This window comes from Malania oleifera, chromosome 3 (assembly GCF_029873635.1).
Source record: "Malania oleifera isolate guangnan ecotype guangnan chromosome 3, ASM2987363v1, whole genome shotgun sequence".
NCBI lineage: Eukaryota > Viridiplantae > Streptophyta > Magnoliopsida > Santalales > Ximeniaceae > Malania > Malania oleifera.
This window is the reverse complement of record NC_080419.1, coordinates 74,635,588-74,662,563: the sequence shown is the minus strand read 5'-3', so window position 1 is coordinate 74,662,563 and position 26,976 is coordinate 74,635,588. Positions and strand designations below refer to the sequence as shown.

General features: G+C 36.4%; 1 protein-coding gene across 3 annotated transcripts; it reads left to right on the top strand.

The window, feature by feature from the left end:
- Positions 1-277: 277 nt before the first annotated feature.
- Positions 278-25,645, top strand: LOC131152055 (uncharacterized). 3 transcript variants are annotated; one of them, XM_058103654.1, is made up of 11 exons: positions 278-679; positions 835-879; positions 3,572-3,628; positions 10,532-10,601; positions 11,073-11,114; positions 11,246-11,319; positions 18,261-18,331; positions 18,533-18,618; positions 18,774-18,883; positions 19,896-19,950; positions 25,109-25,645. In XM_058103654.1, the coding sequence occupies exons 1-11, from the start codon at positions 524-526 to the stop codon at positions 25,120-25,122; spliced, it is 780 nt and encodes a 259-aa protein (XP_057959637.1). In that variant the 5' UTR covers positions 278-523; the 3' UTR covers positions 25,123-25,645. The 3 variants fall into 3 exon arrangements, with proteins under 3 accessions (XP_057959637.1, XP_057959638.1, XP_057959634.1); XM_058103655.1 differs by lacking the exon at positions 835-879 and having other exon boundaries at positions 280-679; XM_058103651.1 differs by lacking the exon at positions 25,109-25,645 and having other exon boundaries at positions 280-679; positions 19,896-19,958.
- Positions 25,646-26,976: the final 1,331 nt, after the last annotated feature.

Sequence of the window (26,976 nt, the reverse complement as noted above, 5' to 3'; positions counted from 1 at the left end):
TTCATAATAAAAGTCAAAATTTTTAAAATTTATCGAAATCTTGAAATTTCTTTCAATTTCCTTTTGAGATCCCTCAAAATTTGAAAATTCGATCAAAATTTTGACATTACCACTCAAATTTGAGTCCTTCAATTTTAGTATAATAATTTAAAAAATTTATCGGCCTGAAAAAAATGAAGGAACCCAAATACGAGTATACAACTATGGCCATAGCCTAGAGTTGCAGTACAATTTACCCTATGGAAAAAATACTAATTACTGAGCGCTACTCGTTCCCTGTTCAGGAGAAAAGTGAAAACCATCAAAATGACCTGCAGACCGTTTACATTCCGCATCCGAGTTTCGAAGGGACGCTGAGCAGGGAAATATGCATCCCAGGGCAGTCGGAGAGAAGCATTGAGCTCGTTCATGGCAGCTTAAAGACCCCTTCGGAGCCGGATCGAAGCAGGCGAGCACAAAGAGAGAGAGAGAGAGAGAGAGAGAGAGAGAGAGAGAGAGAGAGAGAGAGAGAGAGAGAGAGAGAATGGACAAGAACCACAACCCTCTCATATGGCTGAACATCATGGTCTCAGAACCATTCTACCTTTCTCATTTCCTCGTTTTCTTCTCTTACTTCGTTCTTCACATCTCCGCTACCCAAATCCTCTCCCCTCACGCCGCCCATCGTCTTCTTCAAAGAGTAATCCCTCCTCGTCCCCTCTTCAATGTGTATGTGTGCGTGCGTGCTTTTATGGTCGTGTGAACTGTATTGCTCTTGTAGCTTTGTCCGTGTTCTTCTGCTAATTTTTGATATTTTTATCATGTATTTGTGATAGTTGATGGTTCTCTGTGTAGGAGATTCAAGCGATTCTCGCTTTTTGTGTGTTTGCTGTTATCAAGGTACGGCTTTCAGTCTTCCACTATTACATTTTGATAGAAATATGTAATTCTGGGGGTGAGTTTTTTGAATACTGGCAAGAGAATTGAAAATATGAAATTGGATTTGGAGTTTGGATGTACGGGAGACTGTATATCATGGTGTGAACGAAAAAAATTGCTTCTTCTTTTGTCTGTTTTTTTAGTGCTTGTTGTTGTTTCTGTTTGGTTCTAGTATGTATTCTTCTTTTGAATGCAACTGGTTTTACTTGATTTTATTCACTGACACTTTTCTCTCTTCTCTTTTTTCAGTTGTTGTATTTCTTTATTTACTTGTTCTGTTATGATATGTTGAAGGGGAATAGGAATGCAGAACTTGGGTTACAATGGGATGTAAACTGGTGAGGTTTGGGCTATTTTAAAATCCATGGTCAGAACTTAAAAGATATACCTGAGGTAAACGTAAAAAATATGGTGCTGTAGTATCATGGTGTCATTGAGAATTGCTAAAATAATTTTTCTTTCTTTGCACCCCTCTCTCTTATTTAATTGGCTTATTTGTCTACAATCCAATGGTATTAGGTATTTTCCTAAATGATAGGTTGGAGCTTTAAATGCCTGTTTAGTGGTGGAAAACATTTTCCGTTTTCTATTTTTTAGTTTTCCAAAAACTTATAAAATTTTTGGCATATTATTTAGTTTTTCAAGATTTGTATAAAAAAGGTAGAAAATAAAGAGTTTATTTAAATGTTCAAAGCAAATTTTCAATTTTAACTACTAGATTTCAATATAATTACAAAAAACACAACTATTTTTTTTTTGACTTTCTAAAAAATATAGAACAACAATAACAAACCAAGTCTTAAGTCCCACTAGGCGGAGTCGACTACATGAATCATTTTCTGCCAACTTATGTGATCAATGGATAATTTCATTTAACAAATTCAGGACTATTAAATCCTTACTATCTTATTTCAAGTTATTTTAAGTCTACCCCCACCCCTTCCACTGCCCCTTAGAGTAACTAACGCACTTTTCCTCAATGACGTACTATGCGACCTTCGTTACAAGTGCCCAAACCATCTAAGTTGTTCCTCTCTTATCTTATCTTTTTTAGGAGCTATGCCTAACTTACCGTGAATATGTTCATTTCTTAATTTAACTTTGAGTGTTATATCACTCATCCATTGAAACATCCTCATCTCGTCAACTTTTATTTTTAGCATAGCTGGCCTTACAGTCGTCTTATAAAACTTCCCTTTTAATTTTAAGGGCATTCTGCTATCACAAAGTACATTTGAAGCGCTTCTCCATTTTACTCAACCCGCTTTAATTGTATGCATTACATTTTTTTCAATTTCTCCATTAGCTTGCATTATAGATCCAAGGTATCGAAATCTACTAGTGCTATTGATTTCTTCATCATCAAGTTTAACTATATCTTTAATATTCCTTTGGTTATTACTGAAATTGCATTTCATATATTTTGTTTTATTTCTACTTGTCCTAAAGCCTCTATATTATAAAGTTTCTCTCCATAATTATAATTTTGACTCTACTCTACCCCTAGTTTCAACAATCAAGACAATATCATTTGCAAACAACATATACCTTGGAACCTCATTTTGGATACTCTTAGTCAATTGATCCATCACTAAACCAAAAATTATATTAGGTAATATTTAGGATTATGGATTTTGGGGTTTGAATTTGGAATTGTGTGGGTTTACAAGAAACTCTATGGATAATAAATACAAATCAAAGTCCAAGATTCAAGTTTCATGCTCCCATATGCAAAGTTAGAGTTAGAAATCTAGAAAAGTAATAAAAAAATGTTTTCCAACTCTTTTGGATAAATTTGGAAAAGTGGAAAACAATGTGGCATTTGTGTAATTATTTGAAATTTTAGAAATGGAAAATAAAAGTATTTCCACAAGAAAATAGTGCTAAAACTGTTAATTGTTATTCATTTATTTCATACAAATGTTGCAAAAATGAAAAATTAGTTTTTTTTTTTCTTTTTAATTTTTTAGAAAACTAAAATGTAAAATGAAAACTGATTTACACAACTAAACAGACCCTAAATATTTATTGCAAATTGCTCCATTACCAAAACTACTTATGATAACTTTGATGGGGCTATATAATTTCATATACTTGGAGATAACTGCTTAAGGTAATGTTGCTAGGACTATGTAATTTCATATTCTTGGAGGTTTTAAAACAGGAAACTTCATGTAAATTCTCATCAACTGAACAGTTTGATTGCATTATATCTCTGTATTGATTAATGTGGCGAGGACCCTTTTGAAAACAATGAGATAACAATTCATTTTAATTTTTGAAACTGAAGTAAAAAAATGAGGACCCATGTAGGTGGTACAAAATTTGCATGCAAATTGTAGATTTCTATTGGATTATTGCTTGACAAACAGTGGAATTGTTTGGCATGAATAGTAGCTAATTGAGAAACTATAGCTTCATAAAGTCATAGGCTCTAAAGATGGCAGATTTCTCCAAGTAAAACATATAACTTATCTTCAATGCCTTTCTCAACTATTGCAGCTGTAGTTTATAAAACATCATTTGTTAGATCAAAGTGTCATTTTTATTGTATAAATAGAATCTTTGTTGCAAATGGTTTCTACATTAATTGGTGGTTAAATTTATTTATTTAATTTTAAATTTTGGATTTGTTTTTATACATTTGCAACAGATAGTGAAACAAGAAACATGGGAGGCGTTCATTGGAGACGCACTGTTTTTTGCGAAGGTGGTTATTTCATTACTGCTGCCTGGTTTTGCAAATATTCTCAAATATAAACTTGACAAGTTCAATGCCTTCTACCTTGCATTCATCACATTGATGATGTTTTAATTTACATGTAGGCAACATGACGAACATCTATGTAGAAATCCAGAGGATTATTAGAAGTCCTGAGAATAATGGGTCAATGATACTAGAGATTGTATAGGGATTTATAGCCTAATACTTGGGCAGATTTCATGCTCCTATTTTAGGCAATTCTTTCCTTGTTGATATACGGTTTGTATTATTTATAGAGTGTTGTGATTGTACAAAATTAATTCAAGAAATACAGAAATCATTCATTCTGATTTCATGGTATTAGAGCTAGGAGATTAAACCTAGCTATCAATGGCGGAAACTGCCAGCCAAAGCAGAGGTTCGATGACCTCTGAATCTCATGAGGGTGAGAACGAAGCTATCTCCACCATGGGCTCAACAGGACTCGACAACTCGTCCTTCCAGCTCATGATGGAGAAGATGAATGGCAAGAATTTCTGAGAATGGGCACAATCGTTCAAACTTGTGATCAATGGTAAGGGAAAGTTGGGAATTCTTACCGGCGAGACACGGAGACCTACCCCAACCGAAGCTGCCGCCCTTTAGAAATGGATATTGGAGAACTCCATAGTCACGACATGGTTGTGAACTCCATGAAGCCGTTGATTGGGAGGACTTATCTCTTCCTGTCGTCAGCGAAGGAAGTCTAGGATGCCGTTCGTGAGACCTACTTAGACGCCGAGAAATCCTCCCAAATCTTCGAGCTTAAGACGCGACTATGGCGGATGAAGCAGGGAGAAAAGGATGTTACGGATTACTATATGGAGATGACTGCTCTTTGGCTGGAACTCGATTTGGAGTTTCGAAGAAGAGTGGGAATGCTTGGGAGATAGTGTCCGATATAAAAAATGCCTCGAAAATGAACGGGTGTTTGAGTTTTTTGCTGGTTTAAATCGGGCCCTTGATGATGTTCGTGGAAGAATTCTGGGTTGTCGTCCTTTACCATCAACATGCGAAGTTGTCTCAGAAGTGAGATGAGAAGAAAGTAGGCGTAAGGTGATGCTGAAGGAGACAGTCTCTACTGACCATACTGGATCAGAAATGTCTGCCTTGGTGTCTCGAGGGACTCTTCCAGGATCTAGTTCAAGACAATAGAAGGGATGCCCTTGGTGTGAACACTGTTGAAAAACTGGCCACACTAAGGAGACGCGTTGGGAGATACACGGGAAACCAGCTGATTGGAAGCCACGACAAGGCAACAAAATCGGGGCTACCAAGCCACGGTTGATAATCAAGCCGAGAGACCTCAAGGGGAGAAAAGAAATAATAGTTCCAATTCAAGTGTTGCATTTAATTCTGAGCAGTTGGAACAACTCTACAAGATGTTCTCTACCTTTCGACCTTCGGGTCAGTCTTCCACAAATATTTCTTCAGGTTCTTTAGCCCCAAGAGGTAATTTTTTGCAAGTTTTGAGTATAACCTCTAGATCCAAAGCTCCTTGGATTATTGATTCTGGTGCCTCTGACCACATAACCGATGCCTATCATCTTTTCTCATCATATTCACCCTGTGCTGGAAATTTGAAAGTTAAAATTGTAGATGGATCACTCTCATCTATCGCAGGCCAAGGGAATATCCGACTCTCTGACTCCATTACACTGGATTCCATTATTCATTTTCCTAATTTATCCTGCAACTTACTATCCATTAGCCAGTTAACTAAGAATTCCAATTGTTCTGCTAAATTTCTTCCCTCTCATTGTGTTTTTTGGGACCTATCATCGGGGAAGACAATTGGTAGTGCTAAGGAGTGTGAGGGACTCTACTAGTTTGAGGAGGCTAATGTCAATGAACAACGTCAAATTGTTATCTATGATTCTACATTTGTTCCTAAGGGTAGTGATATTTTGTTATGACATTTTAGAATGGGTCATCCCAATTTCCAGTATTTGAGACAGTTATTTCCTTCCATTTGTTCGAATAAAACATCATTTGATTTTCAATGTGAGATTTTTGTAATTTCAAAACACCAACGTACTTCTTTCCCAAAGTCCAAATACAAACCAACCTCACCGTTTACTATGATTCACAGTGATGTATGGGGCCTGTCTAGCACTCTCAATCGTACCCACTGTTTACGCCCAAAGAATAATGCGGTAGTTGTAGCATAGCTTTGGGGTGTCGATTCCATAGAGAGACAAATTAAAAGAATAGCAGAAGGAACAGAGAAACTAAAGAAAAATATTAAATGATTAATGGTGAACAGAGATTAATTTTAAATGCAAATTAAAGTGAAGCAAAGTGACTAACGGAAAAAAGTATCCAAATTTGACGAACAGTAAAGCGTCGGGAATCTCTTGCACAAATCTGGTATTTTAATTATTCTTAATTCATTGAATAACTCAATTGGGAACTCTATTCCCAAAATTCCCAATCGGAAAGTATAGATTTATAAACCAAAATTAAACCAAATGTAACCCTTTGAAAATTCATTCACCACTTTTAGAATACGTAAATTATTATCCCTATTGAGAAAATCCAACGATGACAATATACTCAGGGAGCGATATTGCAGCAAAGAAGTAAATCAACATAGATAAATAATTGATCCAAGCAGAATCAAAGAACTAATTCATTCAATAGAAAAAGCATGACTAAATCGATAAACATGATAAATTCTATGATTATTCGGAGAAGAAAACATCAACAATGAATTGAGAATGATAAAACAAAGGAGTTTAGTAATTGAAAATCAAATGCATAAATTAAAAATACCATCTAGTGTGCAAATTCATCCCTAGCCCTAGTTGAGAATTTTAGTTTTCCATCCTAAGATGAAAGACCAATAAATTCTAGAGAAAACCTAAAAGTCTCCAGTCTCCTTTCTTCACAAAAAGTTTAGCCTATATATGTCCCTCAACAAAACCCTAAAAATGGAATAATATAAAAAGAAAAATGCTGAAAAATATCCTTTGATTTCCGGGCTTGGATTGCGGCCCACTTTTGAACTAGTAAATGTCCGAATTAGAGAAATACTATCTCACAATGAATTGTAGCTCTTTTCGTAAGATTTCCAATGCCACTTGAATCACACCCTTCCGATATTAGATGAGAGAGTTATGATTAAAATACGGAAATATGTCCAGATTGTCTCTTAGCGAATTTCGGACTTGGACTTGTTGCAATTTCCTTTTGTGATTTTTTTCCTTTTTTTCTTTTTCTTGATCCAAATTGCTCTCAAGGCCCATGAGAGTCCTTTGAATTTGATTGGGCTTTGACTTGCTCTTTTATAAACTCTGAAATTAAACATAAAAATCTGCTTAGGAGTATCCCAAAGTAAATAGAAAACCAATTCAAGAATACACATTAATTTTAATGATTTCTATTCACATTTTAGCATTTTAGTCCAATAATAGGGTATTTAGAGAGCACTTTCCCACAAAAAATGGTTTGTTACTTTTATTGATGACCACACTCGTATTTGTTGGGTATACTTTTTGAAAGACAAAACTAAAGTGTGTTCTATGTTTATCAATTTTCATTCCATGATTCAAACACAATTTCACACGAAAATTCAAATTATGCGTACAAATAATGACACAAAATATTTTAATCATATTATGGGAAATTATCTCCAAGAACATGGAATAATTCATCAAAGTTCCTGTGTCGACACCCCCCAACAAAATGGGGTTGCTGAACGTAAAAACAGACATATCCTTGAAGTAGCTCGTGCATTGCTGTTTACTACTAATATGCCAAAAATGATTTGGGGTGATGCCATTCTCACAGCTACATATCTCATTAATACAATGCCTAGTCAAGTTCTCTCTTTTGCCTCACCTCTTCAAAAATTCCAGGCATTTTTTCCAAACTCTCGTCTCAGCTCAAATCTCTCTCTCAAAGTGTTTGATTGTACTGCTTTTGTCCATATACATCATCGACATAAATTGGATCCACGCGCTCTCAAGTGTGTTTTTGTTGGTTATTCTCCTACCCAAAAAGGGTACAAATGTTATGATTCTGCAACAAAAAGGGTATTTGTTAGTCTTGATGTTACTTTCTTTGAAACTACTTCTTACTTCCAAAAGCCCTTACTTCAGGGGGAGACTTTGAGTAGTAAAGAAGCTCAAGTTTTGGACTTCAAAACCTTTATTACTGAACTTGAGCATGTCCCAAACATTGAACTTGTCCCAAAAATTGAGCTTGTCTTGAAAAGTGCTTCTAATCTGCCAAATACAAGGGAAAACTTGAATTCAGGGGGAGATGCAGGAAAACAATATAACAAGGAGATACTTGTCTACTCAAAAAAGCCAAAATTAAAGGACATAGAGAATCTCATACCTGAGGCACCAAAAGAGTTGGAACCGGTGATAGATCCAAGCAATCATGAGTCTTCATCCACTCTTGATCAGGTCATGTCTTCAAGTAATCTTGAGTCCTCCTTTGATAAACTTGCGCAGGCTGATCTCAATTTACCCATTGCTCTCAAAAAACAAACTTTGTCATGTACTCTCTATCCCATTTCCAAATTCATGTCTTACAATACTTTGTCTACAGGGTGTCATGCTTTTACCTCTAATCTTGATAGGATAAAAATTCCAAAGAATATTCAGGAAGCCCTTGAGATCCCTGAATGGAGACAGGCAGTTATGGAGGAAATGTGAGGCTTGGAAAAAAATGGAATGTGGGATGTGATGAATCTACCGAGAGGGAAGAAACCAATGGGCTGCAAATGGGTGTGTACTGTGAAATACAAAGTTGATGGGACAGTGGAACGGTACAAGGCCTGCCTTGTTGCAAAAGGGTTTACTCAAACCTATGGCATTGACTACACAGAGACTTTTGCACTTGTGGCAAAATTGAATACCGTCTGAGTTCTCCTAGCCTTGGCAGCCAACCTGGATTGGCCTCTCCAGCAACTTGACATCAAGAATGCTTTTCTGAATGGCGAACTAGAAGATGAAGTCTTCATGATGATACCACCAGGCTTTTGTAAAAGGGGTGAAAAAAACATAGTATGCAAACTCAAAAAGTCCCTATATGGACTCAAATAGTCTCCAAGAGCCTGGTTCGATAGAATTACAGAGGTGATTAGGAGCCAAGGATATCGACAAGGACAATCAGACCATACTATGTTCTTCCAGCAGTCTAAAGATGGGAAGAATACAATTCTGATTGTATATGTCGATGACATCATCCTAACCGTAGACAACATAGCAGAGATGGATAGGTTGAAGAAAGTCTTGGCCACTGAGTTTGAGGTAAAAGATTTGGGACAAATGCGGTATTTTTTGGGGATGGAAGTTGCTAGATCAAAGAAGGGAATTAGTGTTTCTCAGAGGAAGTATGTCCTAGACCTCCTAACTGAAACTGACATGCTTGGGTGCAAACCAAGCGATACCCACATTGAAGCAGGAAAAAGAAGAGAAGACATCGGAAAACCTATTGAACGAGAAAGGCATGAGAGATTAGTGGGCAAACTAATTTACTTATCACACACTAGACTCGACATCGCATTTGCAGTAAGTGTGGTGAGTCAACACATGCATTCACCAAGGGAAAGTCACTTAGAAGTAGTGTACATGATTCTTAGATATCTCAAGGGATCTTCGGGTAAAGGACTATTCTTCAAAAAATGTGAAAGCAAAGAGGTAAAGGACTATTCTTCACAGATGCTGATTGGGCAGGATCAGCAGAAGATAGAAGGTCCACTTCCAAGTACTGCACCTTTGTATGGGGAAACTAGGCGACTTGGAGAAGCAAAAAACAGAACATTGTGGCTAGAAGTAGTGCTGAAACAGAGTTTAGAGCATTGGTGCAAGGGATATGTGAAGGACTGTGGTTACGGAAACTCTTGGAGGAGTTGCATGCCATGGTAAAGTTCCCTATCAAACTCTATTGTGATAACAAAGCAGCCATTAACATCTCTATCATTCCAGTTCAGCGCGACAGTACCAAACATGTAGAAGTGGACAGACACTTTATCAAGGAAAAGGTTGAAGAAGGAACCATTTGCATGACTTATGTTCCTACCAAAGAACAAACAATTGACATCTTCACCAAAGGACTACCTCGACAAAGTTTTGATGGTTTCACATACAAGTTAGATATGGTCAATATTTATGATCCAACTATTGAGGGGGAGTGTAGAATTCTCTAGGATTATTAGAAATCCCAAGAATAATGGGTCAATGATACTAGAGATTGTATAGGGATTTCTAGCCTAATACTTGGGCAGATTTAGATTTCATGCTCCAATTTTAGGAAATTCTTTTCTTGTTGATATACAGTTTGTATAATTTATAGAGAGTTGTGATTGTACATAATTAATTCAAGAAATATAGAAAGCATTCATTCTGATTTCAATCTAACTTCTAAATACTACTCTTAAATGCTTCAAAAATGGAGGTTGACAAAGTGAAGTACATTATAGGTGGATCAATTAGGAGTTGTCCAGACCTTTTCTTCATGAGGATGGCAAAGAAGGCTAACATGTATGGATTGCATTGTTGTCAATGTGGGGAGTTTGACAACCCAAGTTATGTTTGTCTTGTAGATGTATACATTTAGAGACACATGGACCAAAGATGGTGCATTAGAACTTGGCTTGAGGCTGGAAGAAAAAATTAATGGCCCATGATCGAACTAAAGATAGTAATAGATAGAGTATAGTGACAAACACATACCTATGTAGCCAATGTTAGCTAGTTAAGGCTTGGCTGAGTTGAAAAAGTAGAAATTTTTTGGAACTAATTCTTCACAAAATTAAATTGTATTGATTATCTTGGGATTCCTTGATTTACTTTTTATATATTTTGGATTTGGTATTTTATATCTCTATCTTTTGACTTGAGTTTCCTTTTCCAGGTTTCCCTTGTTGCCATTGCTTTAATCATGGATTTTCGGTTTGCTCTTTGGTACACGGTGGCATTTCTGGGTAGGTATATTGTCTTGCATTCTATTTTAGTTTTACAATTAGGGGTATACCATTGTCTCATTAAAACGAGCGGGAAAGAGTCATTGAGAGAATACATAAATAGTATTGCATAAAGTGTGCTGTAGGTCCATTAAAGCTACTGTTTGCTTATGTTTTGTTTACACTCAACCTAAATTGCTTCTCATTGTTATCTTGATAGTATGGTAGCTTTGTCATTTACTTATGTTTAATATGCATTAAGGCAGTCTAGTGCTATCATGTTTGTAAACTGTGGACTTCATATTATTCGATGCCGTGTCTCTTCATGTTTTTTTCATCTATATAATTCTTTTGTCTTTCTTTTGATATTGTGGCATGAATTTTTCTTATTCTTGTTCTTAACGAAAAGTATGCTTAGTGCAGTAAAGATTATCAACTTTAATATGTCACTTTGACCCAACAGCTTCTCTTTTATAATGTCCTTTTTTGCAGTGATATACATCTTGACACCGCAACCTACATGCGAAGAACTGGGTATGGACTCACTGTATGCCCCTATAAAATATTCCCTACATCTTTTCTGTAACATAATTTTATTGTAGAATAATAAGTTATGAATGAGCAAACTCAAAATGTCACTCTTTTCTTGTCATTCATTTGTCTAGGTTCGTCAAATAAATTAACCCCATTGCAGTTGGAAGCCTTGCTGACCGAAGGGAACACATCAAGATTCTGGCTGGTTGGTTGTACAGCTAGTTGCAAAAATTCTTAATTATCATGAATTGTAATGTATTTGTTTTGGCATTGCAGAAATGTGCCTTTTTTAAATTATTGCTTCTAATTCTAGAGTGCCCATCCTAGGGTAGACAAACTTGTAGATCTAATAATTTCACACTAGCAGATGCCTATTGTAGGAGATCCAACCAAAGGTAAAAAAAAGATGGCTATGGTAAGTGGAATCCATTTTCATGCATATTGTTAAAGTTTATATGGCGTAATCTACTTTCAAAAATAGTTAGAGATATACGTGTTGTGAGAATTCGTAGGAATTGGGAGTTGTAGTTGGGGAGCTTGTGGGAGAGAGTGTGAGCATGGTTGTCAAATTGGAAATCCATTTTCTGAATCATGAATCATAATTTTTGGTAACAAATTCAAGAATAGCTTTGGAACAATAAATACCTTGGTATTAGGATTCTCAAAGCTATCATTGGTTTATAGGATTTTTGGCAGGGATTTATTATGTTTTTTTTTTTTTGTTATTTAGGGATTTGATATTGTGTCTTGTATTTTTTGTTTCCTCGGATTTTAGGGGGTGATGTCTAAATAAAGGCTTCATTGTGTAATTTTGAGACAGCTTTGATTTAGAATTGGAAATTCAATTTCCTTGCTTGTTTTTCATGAAAATTTCTCTTTATTTTTCTTTCCTTTCTTCCCAATTGTTTTTGTTGGAAATTTCACTTGTGAGAATTGTCCCACATCGGAAAAATAAGTGGAGGATGGGGGTGTTCTATATACATGGACGAGGCCAAGACCTAATAGCTTAAGCTTTTGAGTCAAGTTGGTGCTCACCCACGAATATCAAGCCCCTCCCCAATGTAAAATGTTGTATTAGAGCAGATGGTTTGTGACTTTAGGTAAACAGAAAACAAAAAATATAAATTGAGGTGTAACTGCTAATTCTCTTGACATGCTAATCGGAGGACCAATTGTGTGATTGAGGCCATCAAGGATCATCTATGTTGGATAGATGGATCTATATAGGACCAAAACGTGAGAGCCAAGATTGATTTGAAGGCACGCGGAACGCAATCTGAGGCACGTAAAGTGTAAGGCCCACTTGAGCAACTATTGTAGTTGAGCCAACTCCTTCTCCTGCTGAGAGGAAGATTGTTGGAAATTTCACTTGTGAGAGTTGCCCCATAATGGAAAACTAAGTGGAGGATGGGCGGCTTATATATATGGTTAGGCTCAAGATCTAATAGCTTAAGCATTTGGATCAAGTTGGTGCTCACCCATGTATATCAAACCCACGTGAGGACTCCTTGATGTTAACAGACTTGCATCAATTGATATCAGGTTCAAGTTGATTTGCACCATCATCACCATCAATCATCATCACACTTTCATCCTTACGTCAACATTTGTATCCTTCTTGCTTACCCAGCTGTCTATCTTATTACTTTGTTACATGACCACAAGTTCTAATTGAAGTCTTGATCCAGAACTAATCCAAACCCCATGACCAAGCAACCTTCACCAACAAACCTGAACCTCAACTCACCCTTGTTCAGACACTGGCCCTTCGATCTAATCCAACAAAGAAGAAAACACAGAGCTGTGACAAGGAGCAGAGCATAGACAAAGTAGCTGGAATCAAAACAATAAAAGGAAAAAGAGTTGCTCCTTCAAAGTCTTTCTTTCTCATCGAAGCATGTCCATGCCCAATGCTGTTGAAGTCCATTGTCGTTCACTGAGACAAACTCAATCATATCGGCCTTGTTATTGAAGCCACATTGGAGAATGAGGCCCACATCATTGCTGGAGTGAACCATTGTGTCATTTTAGCCAGTGCAGACTGCTGTTCGTAATCATCGCTGATCCTTGCTCGAATCCTCTGTGAAACTGATCATCTGAGTGCCCAAACTCCATTCTCCTTTTGCCAGTTTCTACTGCATCCTAATAATATAACCATATTCCCTTTTAAACCTGACAACCAACTCGAGTCACACTCAACCTCTTTAATTAAAACATCACCCACCTCAACTTCATAACTCATGCCCAAATCATGAGCCAAGCCCTGATCTGATCCATATCCACGTAGGTCCTGACCACTTTGGGATCCTAACTGCTCTTCTGTTCAATTCAGTTTGAAGTCCAAAAAGGGCAAAAAAAAAAAAAAAAAAAAAACCAGGAGAGAAGAAATAAAAAATCATAGAGGAAAGAAATTACAAAAAAAATTCTTCCTGTTTGCAGACTTTGTTTATTGGTTCTTGATGATCTTTTCAGTGAGTTAAAGTATGACTTCTGAACTATTTGGTTGTTGGATTGTAGTGGTTCGTTGGCATGATTATTACCAACATTGCACGTTCCAATGTTGTGTAATTCTGATTAGCATTCTATTTAACTGGTTGTTCATAAACCTTTGATCTGTTTGTTGCACTCTTTCCCTTTGAAATTCCTGTTGCTGTTTTGTGGAAAAAAAGAATAATGAAATCCAATGCATTGTGATATTGTCCTGAACTACCACCTAACCTAACCGCATGTGCCCAAGCATAGGCCCCTTGTTAATTTTGCATCTTTATTGTCTTCATTGCTCAAGTGCTCTTCAATCTAAAATCAGCACATCTTGCCAGCTTTCCAACTGTTTCTTTCAACATGATCATTGGAAATCAAAACATGCCCATGCCACCATGGGGGGAAAAAAATTGAAACCACAAGGAATAAGAATAACTAAATTACTCCCCAAGAGGCTGTTGCCCAATTCCATAATTTAGTTAAACAAGCGGGAGGCTACACAGACATAGTGAGTCTCGTAGGTTAGCAAATTGAGCGTCAAATTTCCTTGCATGAGAAGCACATGGGAAGCTAAACGTGGAGGAGACCCAGGTCAAAGCCTCTGATACCTAGATTCTTGAGACGTCACAGTTCATTCATCATCCCAAACTTCATAATTTAAAGTTCTAACTAAAACAAGTCAACAACTTTACACTTGCTCAAATTTCATAGTTTAAAGTTTAAGGAGCAAAACAAAATTAAAATACCCAGTCACCGGCATGATTAATACATGAACCCATACAAACACAAAATAGAAGTTTGCATGTCCATACATCATGATCAGTATAAATCATCTGCATCATTTTCATCCAAAGTAAAACTAGCTGCAGCAACATCATCAGCGTAAACATTGGTGGCATCATCTAAACTGCTCTTACCATCCACTACCCTCCTATTAAGTTCCACATCACCAACATTAATATCATGAATCTCCAAGGGACGTGGCAAATTAGTAGTGTCATCAACTGAAGTGTCCTCCATCTTCACCACTTTCATCTTTGCTGTTTCTTAGTTATCCATTTATTATCCGAGGAGAGATCATCCAAGTTGTTATTAACTTCTCATTTAGTCTGCCTTTCTCTGAACTTCAAATAGCACCTCACAAATACAAAGTCATTCATCTTCTTTTGCTGCAGGCAGTTTCTTCTTTTTGTATGGACCTCAAAAAGTCATAAAGGTTTTAACAATAAGGCAATAAGTAACAAAACTAACACGTAAAGTAAAAAAAGTACAGTGTCCAAACGACAAATTGAGGACGTCTGCGCATAATTGGAGGAGAATGTCATGAGCCAAACTTGCTTAGGGCCTTATGATTGCCTGCGATTGCATGTATTATGTTCATTGGGTAGGTAACCATCATGTAAATAATAATGGAGGGTTCATTTTCTGCAAGGGGTGTATGACTACCTGGTCATAGTGATGTTTCCTAGTGGTTGAATTATATTTGCATTGAAAGCTCTTTAAGGGGAGTGGGAGGGTTTATCAAATCGTTATATAACTCACTAGTTATTGTAAATGTGTTAATCTTACTAGAGTTTCTCACTAAACACACATTTTTGACATAGGTGTAAGAAGATGAATTGTGTTGCTTTACAGTTGACCAGTAGACTCTCATGTTTACTTCATGATTGCTTACCACTTACTGTGTATGTTGTATTTAATGCTTATGAACATGTTTGAGTGATGCGTTGCGGTTTTACTTTCAGTTGACTAGTTAAGCTTGTCTACTACAACTAGTGCCACACAGCCTTTCACTTGATGTGAAGTGCTTGTCCAGCAACAAATGGCCATGTGTGCTTGAAGTGTCAATCGTGGAATCACCCTTGGCAGAAGACTTATTTCCCAAGTCTGTTTCCCATTGAGATCCCCAAAAACGATCAATAGTATGATTGTCCTTGAGACAATGTGTGCAAATGCGAGGATTGCCACGATAAGCTCTTCATCCTGATGCATTACGTTTGCCTCAAGCTCTTCCCAACCTTGTCCTCGTCTTCCAGCTTTTTCCTTACCATGGTTAGGGACAATGCTAACCATGGCTAAACCATCACAAAAAGAAGCTTGAGATTGATTTGTTGGATTCTAGCATATGCTTCATTCATAGTTGGTATTGGCTATCGATGAGAATTGGGTCACAAATGGGTTGAATCTTAGGACAAAAACTTGGTAACCAAGAACTTTACCCATGATCTCTTAATCATTGTTATGTGCAATGGATCTACGTCCTTGGTCATATTTGAAAAGCTTCTCACATAGGTGAAAAGCATGAGTTTGATTTTTACCTTGCAAGAAGCTTCATATGGTCTTTGCTGTTCTATGAAACATCACAGTAGTAAAAATTCATGGTTCCATGCTATTCCACAACATCACAAGCATTCTTTTTCATCCAATGTTCATAATCTTTGAAGTCTGGAGGCAGAGGAAAATGCAACATATACTTGGACTTCCCTTTTTCTTTAATACTAGACCATAACAAGTAGAGGATCCAATCAATTGGTGGCTGTGATCTCTGCATTCGTAATATCAGTTCTAACTCTCTGTAGAGGCCATCAGGGCACAATTAGAATACACCAATATTAGAAATGAATAATACAGCAACAGTGCAGAATCAGGCAGCACACACTAACACAGAACAACACTTCAAAGATTCAGAGAACTGTAAAGTTATATCCTAGGAGGAATCTGTGGACCAAACAAAATGGGGCGGATCGCAACAAAGCACTGCAGGCATTTAATAAACAATCTGGCAGCATCTAAAGGCATTATGGCTGGCAGCAACTAGAAGTGAGTGCAGGTAAGAGGAGGAGATAGGGTAATCCAACACCAATCAAAACCAACCAGCAAGAGACAAGATTGCCAGCAGTCTAACTGAAAGGAAGAGAGTCCTTGAACAACTCTCAAACTAGACAATCAGATTTGAGAACCAATTAGGAAGATAAGATAAAAAGGGGAAAAAGAGTGCCCAAAATCAACTCAGATAAATAAGATTTAGGGGAGTTCAAGTTCAACACTTGGATACCATGTAAATCTGAAATAAGTTGAAGATTCAATGAAGAAAATACATTCCGAAGCTTGTGTACAGTTCCAGGCCTGCAACATGAGATACAAAAGTAACACTCCCTCCCCTCCATTTGTTAGAATACCACTTTACCTAGAAGCTTAAGCTATTAGATGGTGGGCCAACAATGTATATCTGGCTTTAACACTCCCCCACATGTGCAGCCTGGCGCACGTGGAGAGATAAACACACAATAGATAACACCCAATACAAGGAATACAATAAATTTTTAAACACCACATAATAAATGCAGACAACGAGACTAGAACCCAGTATCTTTTGGTAACCAGCTCCGATACCATGTTAGAATACTACTTAAACTAAAAGCTTAAGCTATTAGGTTTTAGGCATGTTAGAATACTACTTAAACTAAAAGCTTAAGCTATTAGGTTTTAGGCCAACAATGTATATCAAGCTTTAACAACATTAAAAGTTAAAACACCAGGGTCCTACAAATATTGCATATGAGTGAGTGACTGAGAGAGAGAGACATGTGCATGCATTGAAAGATTTATGCACATTAGATTGTGTATATAAAACAAAAGCCATAGGTTATATGAGATATAAACTAAACAAACTTATAAAATACATGTATTGCTTTCATTAAACAACAAAAACGAAGTTCTGTTATCATCAAAATCAAAATTTCTTCCACGTCAATAGTTTCAACTTGTAAAATCGTACAATTGTATAATTCAAAATGCATTTTTACAATTTTACAGGTCTTTGAATTTTCATTGTAAAATCATACTATTTTCCAATTTTTTGAAGGTGAGGCTTGCCTTAAGAGTAAGCATGCCCAAAACATGCTAAGACATAATCTAAAATATCAATCAAATCCCAAGAGGGCCAACATATTATGCACCAAGGCATATGCATTTATACAAAAGAATTGCTTTTTGCTCCCATTTAGTTGAGGCTTATGCATTTTGAGTGTGTGAACTGTGAATCTGAAGTTAGATTTGGTTAGAAAATTTTGCCCACATGCTTATATAAAAGGTATCTCCTAGTATGAGATCTCTATAAACTCTGAAACCTCGATTGTTCTAAAATAATTGAGAGTTGCATCTTTGATCATGAAGAAAATTTGAACTTTGTGATGTTATAACTATCCTGTGCAATTTACCAAATGAATTCTAGTTTTTTTTGAATGGCTACCAAGCTGTTTATAAATTAGATTTGTTTTTTCAAATTTCTTATTTTTATTTATTTTAAAAATTATTTGTACTTTGTTTACACATTGTTGAAAATACATTTCTATTTTTCACACATAAAATCATATGATTTTACAATCGTTAGTCTCCAAAATTAGTTCTGGCCTGACCTATTAATTTAGCAAACATGCTTGAGCATGCCCTTTCTAAGCTAAGCACTGATATTCTCATGATGTGGCCCTTCATAATACATGATTGATTGCAAAATTAATTTGATCTCTTCTATGTGTTGTTGATCTTGATGAGTTCACATGCAAGTTATTGTATATTTTTGTATATGGATGCTTGACAAACTTAAATCTCTCTCTCTCTCTCTCATCACTAGAACAATGATGATGACAAACTCAATTTTGGCAGGTAGAATTTCGGGCCTTGTGTTCATCCACATGCATTCGCACTAGTCGCCTATTTCCTGAACTCTCAATAATGTGCGTTTCTCACCCTCTAGTGCACATGACTTAAGTGAAAACTCTGTACTTCTCAATTTGTGTGGATTGCTAAGCAATGCTGTTTCCTTGCTGCCGTATTTTAATAAATTCTATTTTTCTTAGTTGTTCATAAATCATCCTCCTTGTTCTGTTTTTTCTATGTTTGTAAAGTCTAAACATACTCATATCTCCATTTGGTAGATACTCAAACAAAAATCTGTCTTTTGGAATAGTTGACCTTAGCCTCTTCCCAAATGCTGCAGAAAATTTTGGAATATTCCTTGATGGTAAATTATTTCATTGTTCCTTTGTTTCCATAATCTCTCTGATTATCTCGTTTTCAACTGGAATTTTTTTTTGCGGGTTCTGTTGTAAAATCCAGTTTTGCTTCATTTCTTGGTCATTCATGAATTGATGACATGTGGGCACATTGTACTTGTAGGGAATATGAGCCAACTTCCTATCTATATACTATTTGAGAATGCAGCGGAGGTTACACGTTTTCCGGAGATTGATTTTGAAGCGAAGGGTTCTCATCTTTCCATAAATAAGGTATTGCCTGCTGGTGGATTATATCAGATGCAGGTGTTTTGCTAATATTTGACTTTTTGGCAAAAATTGTCCGGGAAACCACATACATTTTTTCTCATTCTCTTGCTTTCTTTCCATGCCTTAGGATTGCATTTACATTATTAATGTGCTACCTTGTTGGTCATTTGTAGAGGTTTTCTTTCTCATGCACACCCTCAGAGCCACCCTATAATTGCCCAATTAACATTTTGAGATTTGTGTATTATGCTCAGATCAGCCAGATCCCAATAAGCTCCCAGAAAAAATATTGGGTACCGAGCAATTTCTGTACAATTTGCTGCCTGGAACAAATTTCTTTCTCCTTCATTCTCTTGTTAGCCTATGACCAAACACTACATTGTGTCATCTCACTGTTGTCATCGTTTGGAATTAGAAGCAAAGTGCCTATTGGAACTGAGATTCTTCTGGTGGTTATGGAATGTTAGGTCCAGATATGTGGTTGGACACTTTAATTTTTTAATTTTTATTTTGGATTAGAGATAGTACCAAAGGAGGATGAGACTTGCTCCAAAACAGAACAGAATTATACGAGGAAAAAACAAATAAAATATTTTGTATACATTAGAAAAGACTAAATCTGTAACATTGTTAACGCAAGTGCACAAGAAGCAAGTTTTATGAACTTTAATGAATAGAGCAAACCACATAAATAGAGCAGTGGTGTGAACTTTTAGCCTCCTTTCTCCTAAAGCGCCTAAACATAATCTGCAGCTTTTATGAACTTTGACGAATTGGATCCACTATCTGAATTTTGGTAGAGTTTCTGAATAACAGCCGATTATGCAACTTTTGGGTATTACACCCTGTGAAACAATAAGAGTCAGAATTATTTCATGTCCCTTTTCACATGTGAATGGTGCTTGTAAGAATGAAGGTCAACTTGATTTTTTTTTTTATCAGAAGCATTTTGCAGTTATGCTATGACATAAAGGTACTAGAATTTTATCATTTATTAGTGGATTATGTGTGGCAGAAACTTCTATGCCAACATTTCGAGCTTGACCGACGCCTTCTCGAATATGTAAAGGGTAAGTAAAACTTGCCCTGATAAATGATCATTTTTAATGTTTTTTATTTAGAAGTTGCCACGCCATGTCTTAATTGCTTTGGGAAGAAATTTTGGCTCTGTTATTCTGTTGAGGTTTGTTGTTTGACTGATTAAATGGTGGGGTAGGTGAAAGAAGAAATGATTGAAAAATATGTTCTTCATTATTTTGTTCATATGTACAATCCAATATATAATACAATTACCTATTCTAAACAAGGAAATAATTTCCTATTGAATAATATCAAATTCCCCATAATTACCCACTTTCCCAATTTGTATTTTATTTACAAAGATATTTGGGATTGATATTTTAACACTCCCCCTCAAGTTGGATCATAAATATTAATCATTTCCAACTTGCTAATAAGATCATCAAAGCTCTATCGTCACAACCCTTTAGTGAGAATATCTGCAGTTTGTTCCTTGGTTGCTACATAAGTCATACATAAAATTCCTTCTTAAATTTTTTCTTTGATGAAGTGCCTGTCAACCTCCACATGTTTAGTCCTGTCATGTTGAACTGGATTAAGAGAGATGCTAATAGCTGCCTTATTGTCACTGTAGAGTTTGATAGGAAGGTTCACCGGTACCTGTAATTCCTCCAATAGTTTTCGTAATCACAATCCTTCACAAATCCCTTGAGCGACTGCCCTGAATTTAGCTTCAGCACTACTACGAGCCACCACATTCTGTTTTTTGCTTCTCCAAGTTACGAGATTTTCCTAGACGAATGTACAATATCCTGTGATGGACCTTCTATCTTCCACTGATCCTGGCCAATCTGCATCTGTAAAGATCTCTACTTCCTTGTTTTCACATTTCTTAAAGAAGAGTCCTCTTCCTAGGGATTCCTTGAGATATCTAAGGATCTTGTATACAACATCTAAGTGAACTTTCTTTGGTGAATGCATGTGTTGACTTACTACACTGACTGCAAATGCAATATCTGGTATGGTATGTGATAGGTAGATCAGCTTGCCAACCAATCTCTGATACCTCTCATTTTCTACTGGTTTTCCACAATCTTCAACCCTCTTTACTGTTTCTATCGGGGTTTTGCTGGGTTTGCATCCTAGCATGCCAGTTTCAACTAGGAGGTCGGTAACATACTTTCGCTAAGAAACACTAATTCCCTTTTTCGTTCTTGCCACTTCCATGCCCAAAAAATACCGCATTTGTCCCAAGTATTTAACTTCAAATTCAGTAGCTAGAACCTTCTTCAATCTCTCCATTTCTACAGTATCATCACCAGTAAGAATTATATCATCAACATACACTATTAGAATTGTTCTCTTACCTCCTTCAGACTGTTGGAAGAATAGTGTATGGTCTGATTGCCCTTGTCGATACCCTTGATTCTTTAGTATCTTTGCGAATCTGTCGAACCACGCTTTAGGAGATTGTTTGAGGCCATATAACGATTTCTTTAGTTTACACTCTGTTTTCTTCACCTGTTCTACTGAATCCTGGTGGTATAGTCATGTAAACTTCCTTTTCTAATTCTCCATTTAAGAAAGCATTTTTAATATCAAGTTGTTGTAGTGGCCAATCTAAATTGGCTGTCAGGGACAAGAGAACCCGAATTGTATTTAAGTTTGCCACTGGTGCAAATGTCTCAGTATAGTCAATGTCGTAGGTCTGTGTAAAGCCTTTTGCAACAAGTCTGGCCTTATATCTTTCAACTATTCCATCAGATTTATATTTTACTGTGAAGATCTATTTACAACCCACTGGTTTCTTCCCTTTCGGTAGATCTGTCAACTTCCAAGTTCCATTTTTTTCTAGGGCTCACATTTCTTCCATGTCTGCCTCTCTCCATTCTGGTATTTCTAGAGCTCTTGAATATTTTTTGGCATTTTCATCCTATCAAGATTAGAGACAAACGCACGATATCTTGTAGACAAGCTTTTATAAGACATGTATTTCGACCAAGGGTATTGAGTACATGACCTGGTTTGTTTTCTGATTGCAATAGGTAAATTGATATCATCAGGTGCAGAATTATCAGAGGAAGACTCAATTACCAGATCAGGATAAGGCAAGGGCTTATGATTATTCGGATCCATCACCGGTTTCAATGGTCTTGGTGCCTCATGTATGAGATTCTCCCTTTCCTTTGTTTTCGCCTTTCTTGAGTAAACCAGTATGTTTGCGTTGTTTTGTTCTCCTGCATTTCCCCCTGAGGGTAAGTGTTCAGTTGTGTTTGGCAAGTCGGGAAGTAATGTAATGGAAGACTCAATAGATGGGTCAGGGAATAGAGTAACTGGAGTAACTGCAGATTCAGTAGTAAAAGGATCAAAGAATTGATCTTCACTCCATTTCTTCCCCTGAAGAGAGGGCTTTGAGAAATAAGGAGTGGTTTTAAAGAAAGTGACATCAAGACTAACGAACAGTCGTTTTGAGACCGAATCATAGCATTTGTAGCCTTTTTGGGTAGGTGAATAACCAAGGAAGACACATTTAATGGCACAAGGATCCAATCTATCATGATGGTGTGCATGGATATGAACAAAAGTAGTACAACCAAAAATTTTTAATGGGAGACTGGAAGGGAGTCGAGAGGTAGGAAAGTGTTTCTGAAATTTCTGAAGAGGGGTGACAAATGAGAGTGCTCGACTTGGCATTCGATTAATGAGATGTGTGGCTGTTAAGATGGCATCGCCCCAAAAATAATGTTTCATGTGGGTAGTAAACATTAATGCCCTGGCTACTTCAAGTATATGTCTATTTTTTCATTCAGTAACCCCATTTTGCTGAGGGGTATCCACACAAGAACTTTGATGAACAATCCCATTATCTTGAAGATAAGTTCCCAGGATGGTATTAAAATATTCCGTACCATTATCAGTACGTAGGATCTGAATATAAGTCTGGAACTGTGTATGAATCATGGTATGAAAATTGATGAAAATGGAGCGGACTTCAGTTTTGTCTTTCAGTAAGTAGACCCAACAAAGACGAGTATGGTCATCGATAAAGGTCACAAACCATTTTGTATTGGTGCGATTTAGGGAACGTGAGGGACCCCATACATCACTGTGAAACATAGCAAATGGGTGAGATGATTTGTATATGGATGATGGAAAAGAAGTACGACGATGTTTAGCAAGCTCACATACTTCACATTGAAACTCAGAAGTTATTTTATTTGAACAAAGCGAAGGAAACAAGTGTTTTAAATATTGAAAACTGGGATGACCCATCCGTGAATGGCATAACAAAAGTTTACTATTTCTAGAAGTAGATGCAGAATCACAAATTGCAGTATTACATAGTTCACTCAAACTTGCCTCCTTAAAGTAGTAGAGTCCCTTATACGCTTAGCAGTGCCAATCGTCTTCCCCGATGATGGGTCCTGAAAAACACAATGAGAGGAAACAAATTTAACGGAACAATTCGAGTCTTTTGTTAACTGACTGATAAATAACAGATTGCAAGATAACTTGGGGACATGTAAGATCGATTGTAAAGTTAAGGAATCAGATATGCGAATACTTCCTTTTCCAGCAACTGGTGAGAGTGAGCCATATGCAATTTTTACCCTCAAATTCCCGGCATATGGTGATGAAAAATATTGATTAGACCCAGTCATATGATCAGATGCACCCGAATCAATTATCCATGGACATTTGTAACAAGATGTGGTTTTTAAAACTGATAGATGATTACCTCGGTGAGCCAGGGAACCAGAGGAAGACTGACCCGATGTTTGCATTGATGAAATCATCTTATATAATTGATCCAACTGTTTAGGACTGAATGCACTGCTGGACGGGGTATTGTTGTTCTCTCCCTGTGATCTTTCAGTTGATCCGTCAGTGCTGGCCTGGTACCCACGATTTTTTTGATATTGTCTCGGTTTCCAATCTGCCGATTTTCCATGAATCTCCCAGCAGGTATTTTTTGAATGACCTGTTTTTCGGCAATGTTCGCACCATATTTTTCCTCTTTGCGGTCGTTAACTAGGTCCTCCTGGGCCTGCCTTTTAATACAAGAGCTGAGGCATCTGGCCCAGCGTGTAGCCCATCTAATTTTTGGGCGGATACAGGTATAGGAGGGTCCAGCCCAACGGATTCAGTTTGAGGCCGCAACATCACCCGCCTCCTGTTCTCTTCCCTCTTGACATCTGCGAAGACCTCTCGGGTTGAAGGGAGAGGTCATCGGCCAAGGATCCGTCCCCTCACGTCGTCGAGCTCTCAATTTAGGCTGGCAAGAAACTCGAAGACCCTCTCGTTTTTGAGCCTCCTTCGGTATCGCGTGCTATCACCGGAGCACTCCCACTTCTCGTCGATGCTCAGATCGAGCTCCTGCCAGAGATGAGTCATCTCCATGAAATATTCGGTAACACCTCTCTCACCTTGCCTCATCTGCCACAATCGGGTCTTGATGTCGAAGATTTGTGAGTAGCTTTCAACATCGGAGTACATCTCACATACGGCTTCCCAGACTTCCTTCGCTGTCGGCAAGAACAAGTAAATTTTTCTGATTGATGGTTGCGTTGAGTTGACGAGCCAAGCCATGACTATGGAGTTTTCGGATCTCCATCTTTGCAAGGCTATAGCGTCGGAAGGGTCTGATTTCCTCCGCTCACCGGTAAGATAACAAAGCTTCCCTTTTCCCTTAATCACCAGTTTCATGGACGGAGCCCATTCACGGAAATTTTTTCTGTTTAGTTTTTCCAATGAGAGTGGAAAGACTGTTATCCAGTCCATTCGTACCCCCACCGGACGTAACCTCTGAGTCACCGGTGATGTTTGCAGAGGAGGTTGAACCTCTGCTGTTAGCCATCGTTTAGCTAGGTTTAAGAAACCCTAGCTCTGATACCATGAAAGAAGAAACGATGGAAAAATATGTTCATTATTATGTTCATATGTACAATCCAATATATAATACAATTACCTATTCTAAACAAGGAAATAATTTCCTATTGAATAATATCAAATCCCCCATAATTACTCACTTTCCTAATTTGTATTTTATTTACAAAGATATTCGGGATTGATATTTTAACAGTAGGGAACAGTTAGCATTTACAGAATGTAATTTGGCGTTATTTTCATCATGTCAAGATCAGACAAACGAATAACATGAAGCAATCATAATGATACATTCTAATTTTGATGTTTTGTGATATGCAGGCCCAAGCTTGTGAGCAATTGCTGCAAAATATGTTTTTTTTATTGGTGAAAATGGTGGGATAACTCCACTTTTCTTCTCTGTTCTGCTTCACTAGCCGTCATTTGTCTTGATTTAAATTTTGATGGAATTATTTGTAATGACCTTTTTTCGTTCTTCCGGGTTCGTAATAACTCGATGCCACTGTCAAAAGCATGTATTTTCAATTTTTGAAGTTGCACTCCTAGTTTGCTGCTAGGTCTGTTATTGTTTCATCTGCCGAAGGCGTCTGCTTCTACACGATCGGGGCGAAGAATCCTGCAAAGCTAGTTCTGAAACTGACCCTTGGCACTTGAGCTCTTGGAAATGCAAGAGAGGTGGAGAGGCCTGTGAATACCTCTCTGGGTGAAGAAATCTGTTTAACGAGTAGCAATACATTTTATACGATGCAAAAAGTACTAATTAGTTCTTAATATTGCATGACTGCATTAGTTTTAATATAATTCTGTATTACAGTTCATCCAAATTTAATATAATTTTAAATTCACGGTCTCTTCAAATATAGATTAAGAGTTTGAAAATTGAACTTTAGATTCAATGAGTAATTAAAATTAGGGGCTATGAAAGACAACTTGGCATGTTTCAATTGTACAGTGGAAAGTGGGTCTTCAAAATCTCATGCACTGATGTAGTTACATAAGAGATCAACTCATTCATAATAGTAAGAAATAAGAATTTAGACATTTAAACCGCAATTCAAGCTGTTAGGAGGCTGCCCAAATACAGCCAGGGAAAAGGCTCTTTATTAAAAAGTTATAATTGAATATTGGGGAAAAGGTGATGGCTTTTCAAAAATAGAGGAAAGAAAAGCTTTATGTTGTGAAAAATGTGAGGCTAAAACTTAGGATGATATAGATTTGGTTTATTTACGGCTATACATAGTTGACCAGAGCTGTATCTATATTCATTTGAAGAATACTTATGTTGGAACAGTTTTCGCATGTTGAATTCATGTTTGGGTCTGCTTGTAGATGAAAAGAAAGTCGAAAGGACACAAAACCACCCCATATTTGCTCTCTTGGACACACTTTTCAGGTTCAGCACTTGCTTTCACCTGATCTACTGTATATTGAATATTATCATTATTAATGAAAAAAAAATCATGATATATTGTGCCTGTGCCCCTTAATTAGAAATTGTGGCCCCTTAATTGGAAGTGCTTTTAAGAAAAAAGTGGTGAATTTAATAAGTGCTAATAGTAAGTGTTGAACTGGAAAAGTATTGAAAGTTATAAGTGGTGCTTGATTGAATTTAAAATAAATGGTAATTGGATACTTACTTTTATTATAGGGGTACTATATGATTATTTTTAAATTACAAATATTAATATTTTGAATTAAAGATTTCATTAATAATCATTTATTATTTAAATTTGAATATAGTTTATTAAAAAACTAATATAAGATCATTATTTTTAATTAATGATAATCTTATTATCAATGTATATTTATACCATATTATTATCATATTAAATTGCAATAAAAATAATATTATTAGTTAAAATTTAAATTTTAAATTATTTAATATTAATTTAAATTAATAAATAGTTCTTGTTCAAGTTAGAACTGAATTGTAATAACTAATATGTCATAATACATAGTAAAATAATATGTAGTTATTTTCAAATATATCTTAAATAAAAATATTAACATTTTTATAATTAAAAATTTAAACAATAGTTATATTAATTTTATAATTAAAATTTAAATATTTTCTATTAACTAAAATAATAAAATATTATTATTTATTAATTGACAATAATTTTGTTACTAATGTATAATTATAACATGTGATTATCACATTAATTTATGTCAAAATAGTATTAATAACT

Excerpts from the sequence above, each read along its gene's own strand:
- LOC131152055 (XM_058103654.1), top strand. The coding sequence starts at position 524 with ATGGACAAGAACCACAACCCTCTCATATGGCTGAACATCATGGTCTCA. Across the intron at positions 680-834 it reads CCCATCGTCTTCTTCAAAGA|GAGATTCAAGCGATTCTCGC; the intron begins GTAATCCCTCCT and ends TTCTCTGTGTAG. Across the intron at positions 10,602-11,072 it reads GTACACGGTGGCATTTCTGG|TGATATACATCTTGACACCG; the intron begins GTAGGTATATTG and ends CCTTTTTTGCAG.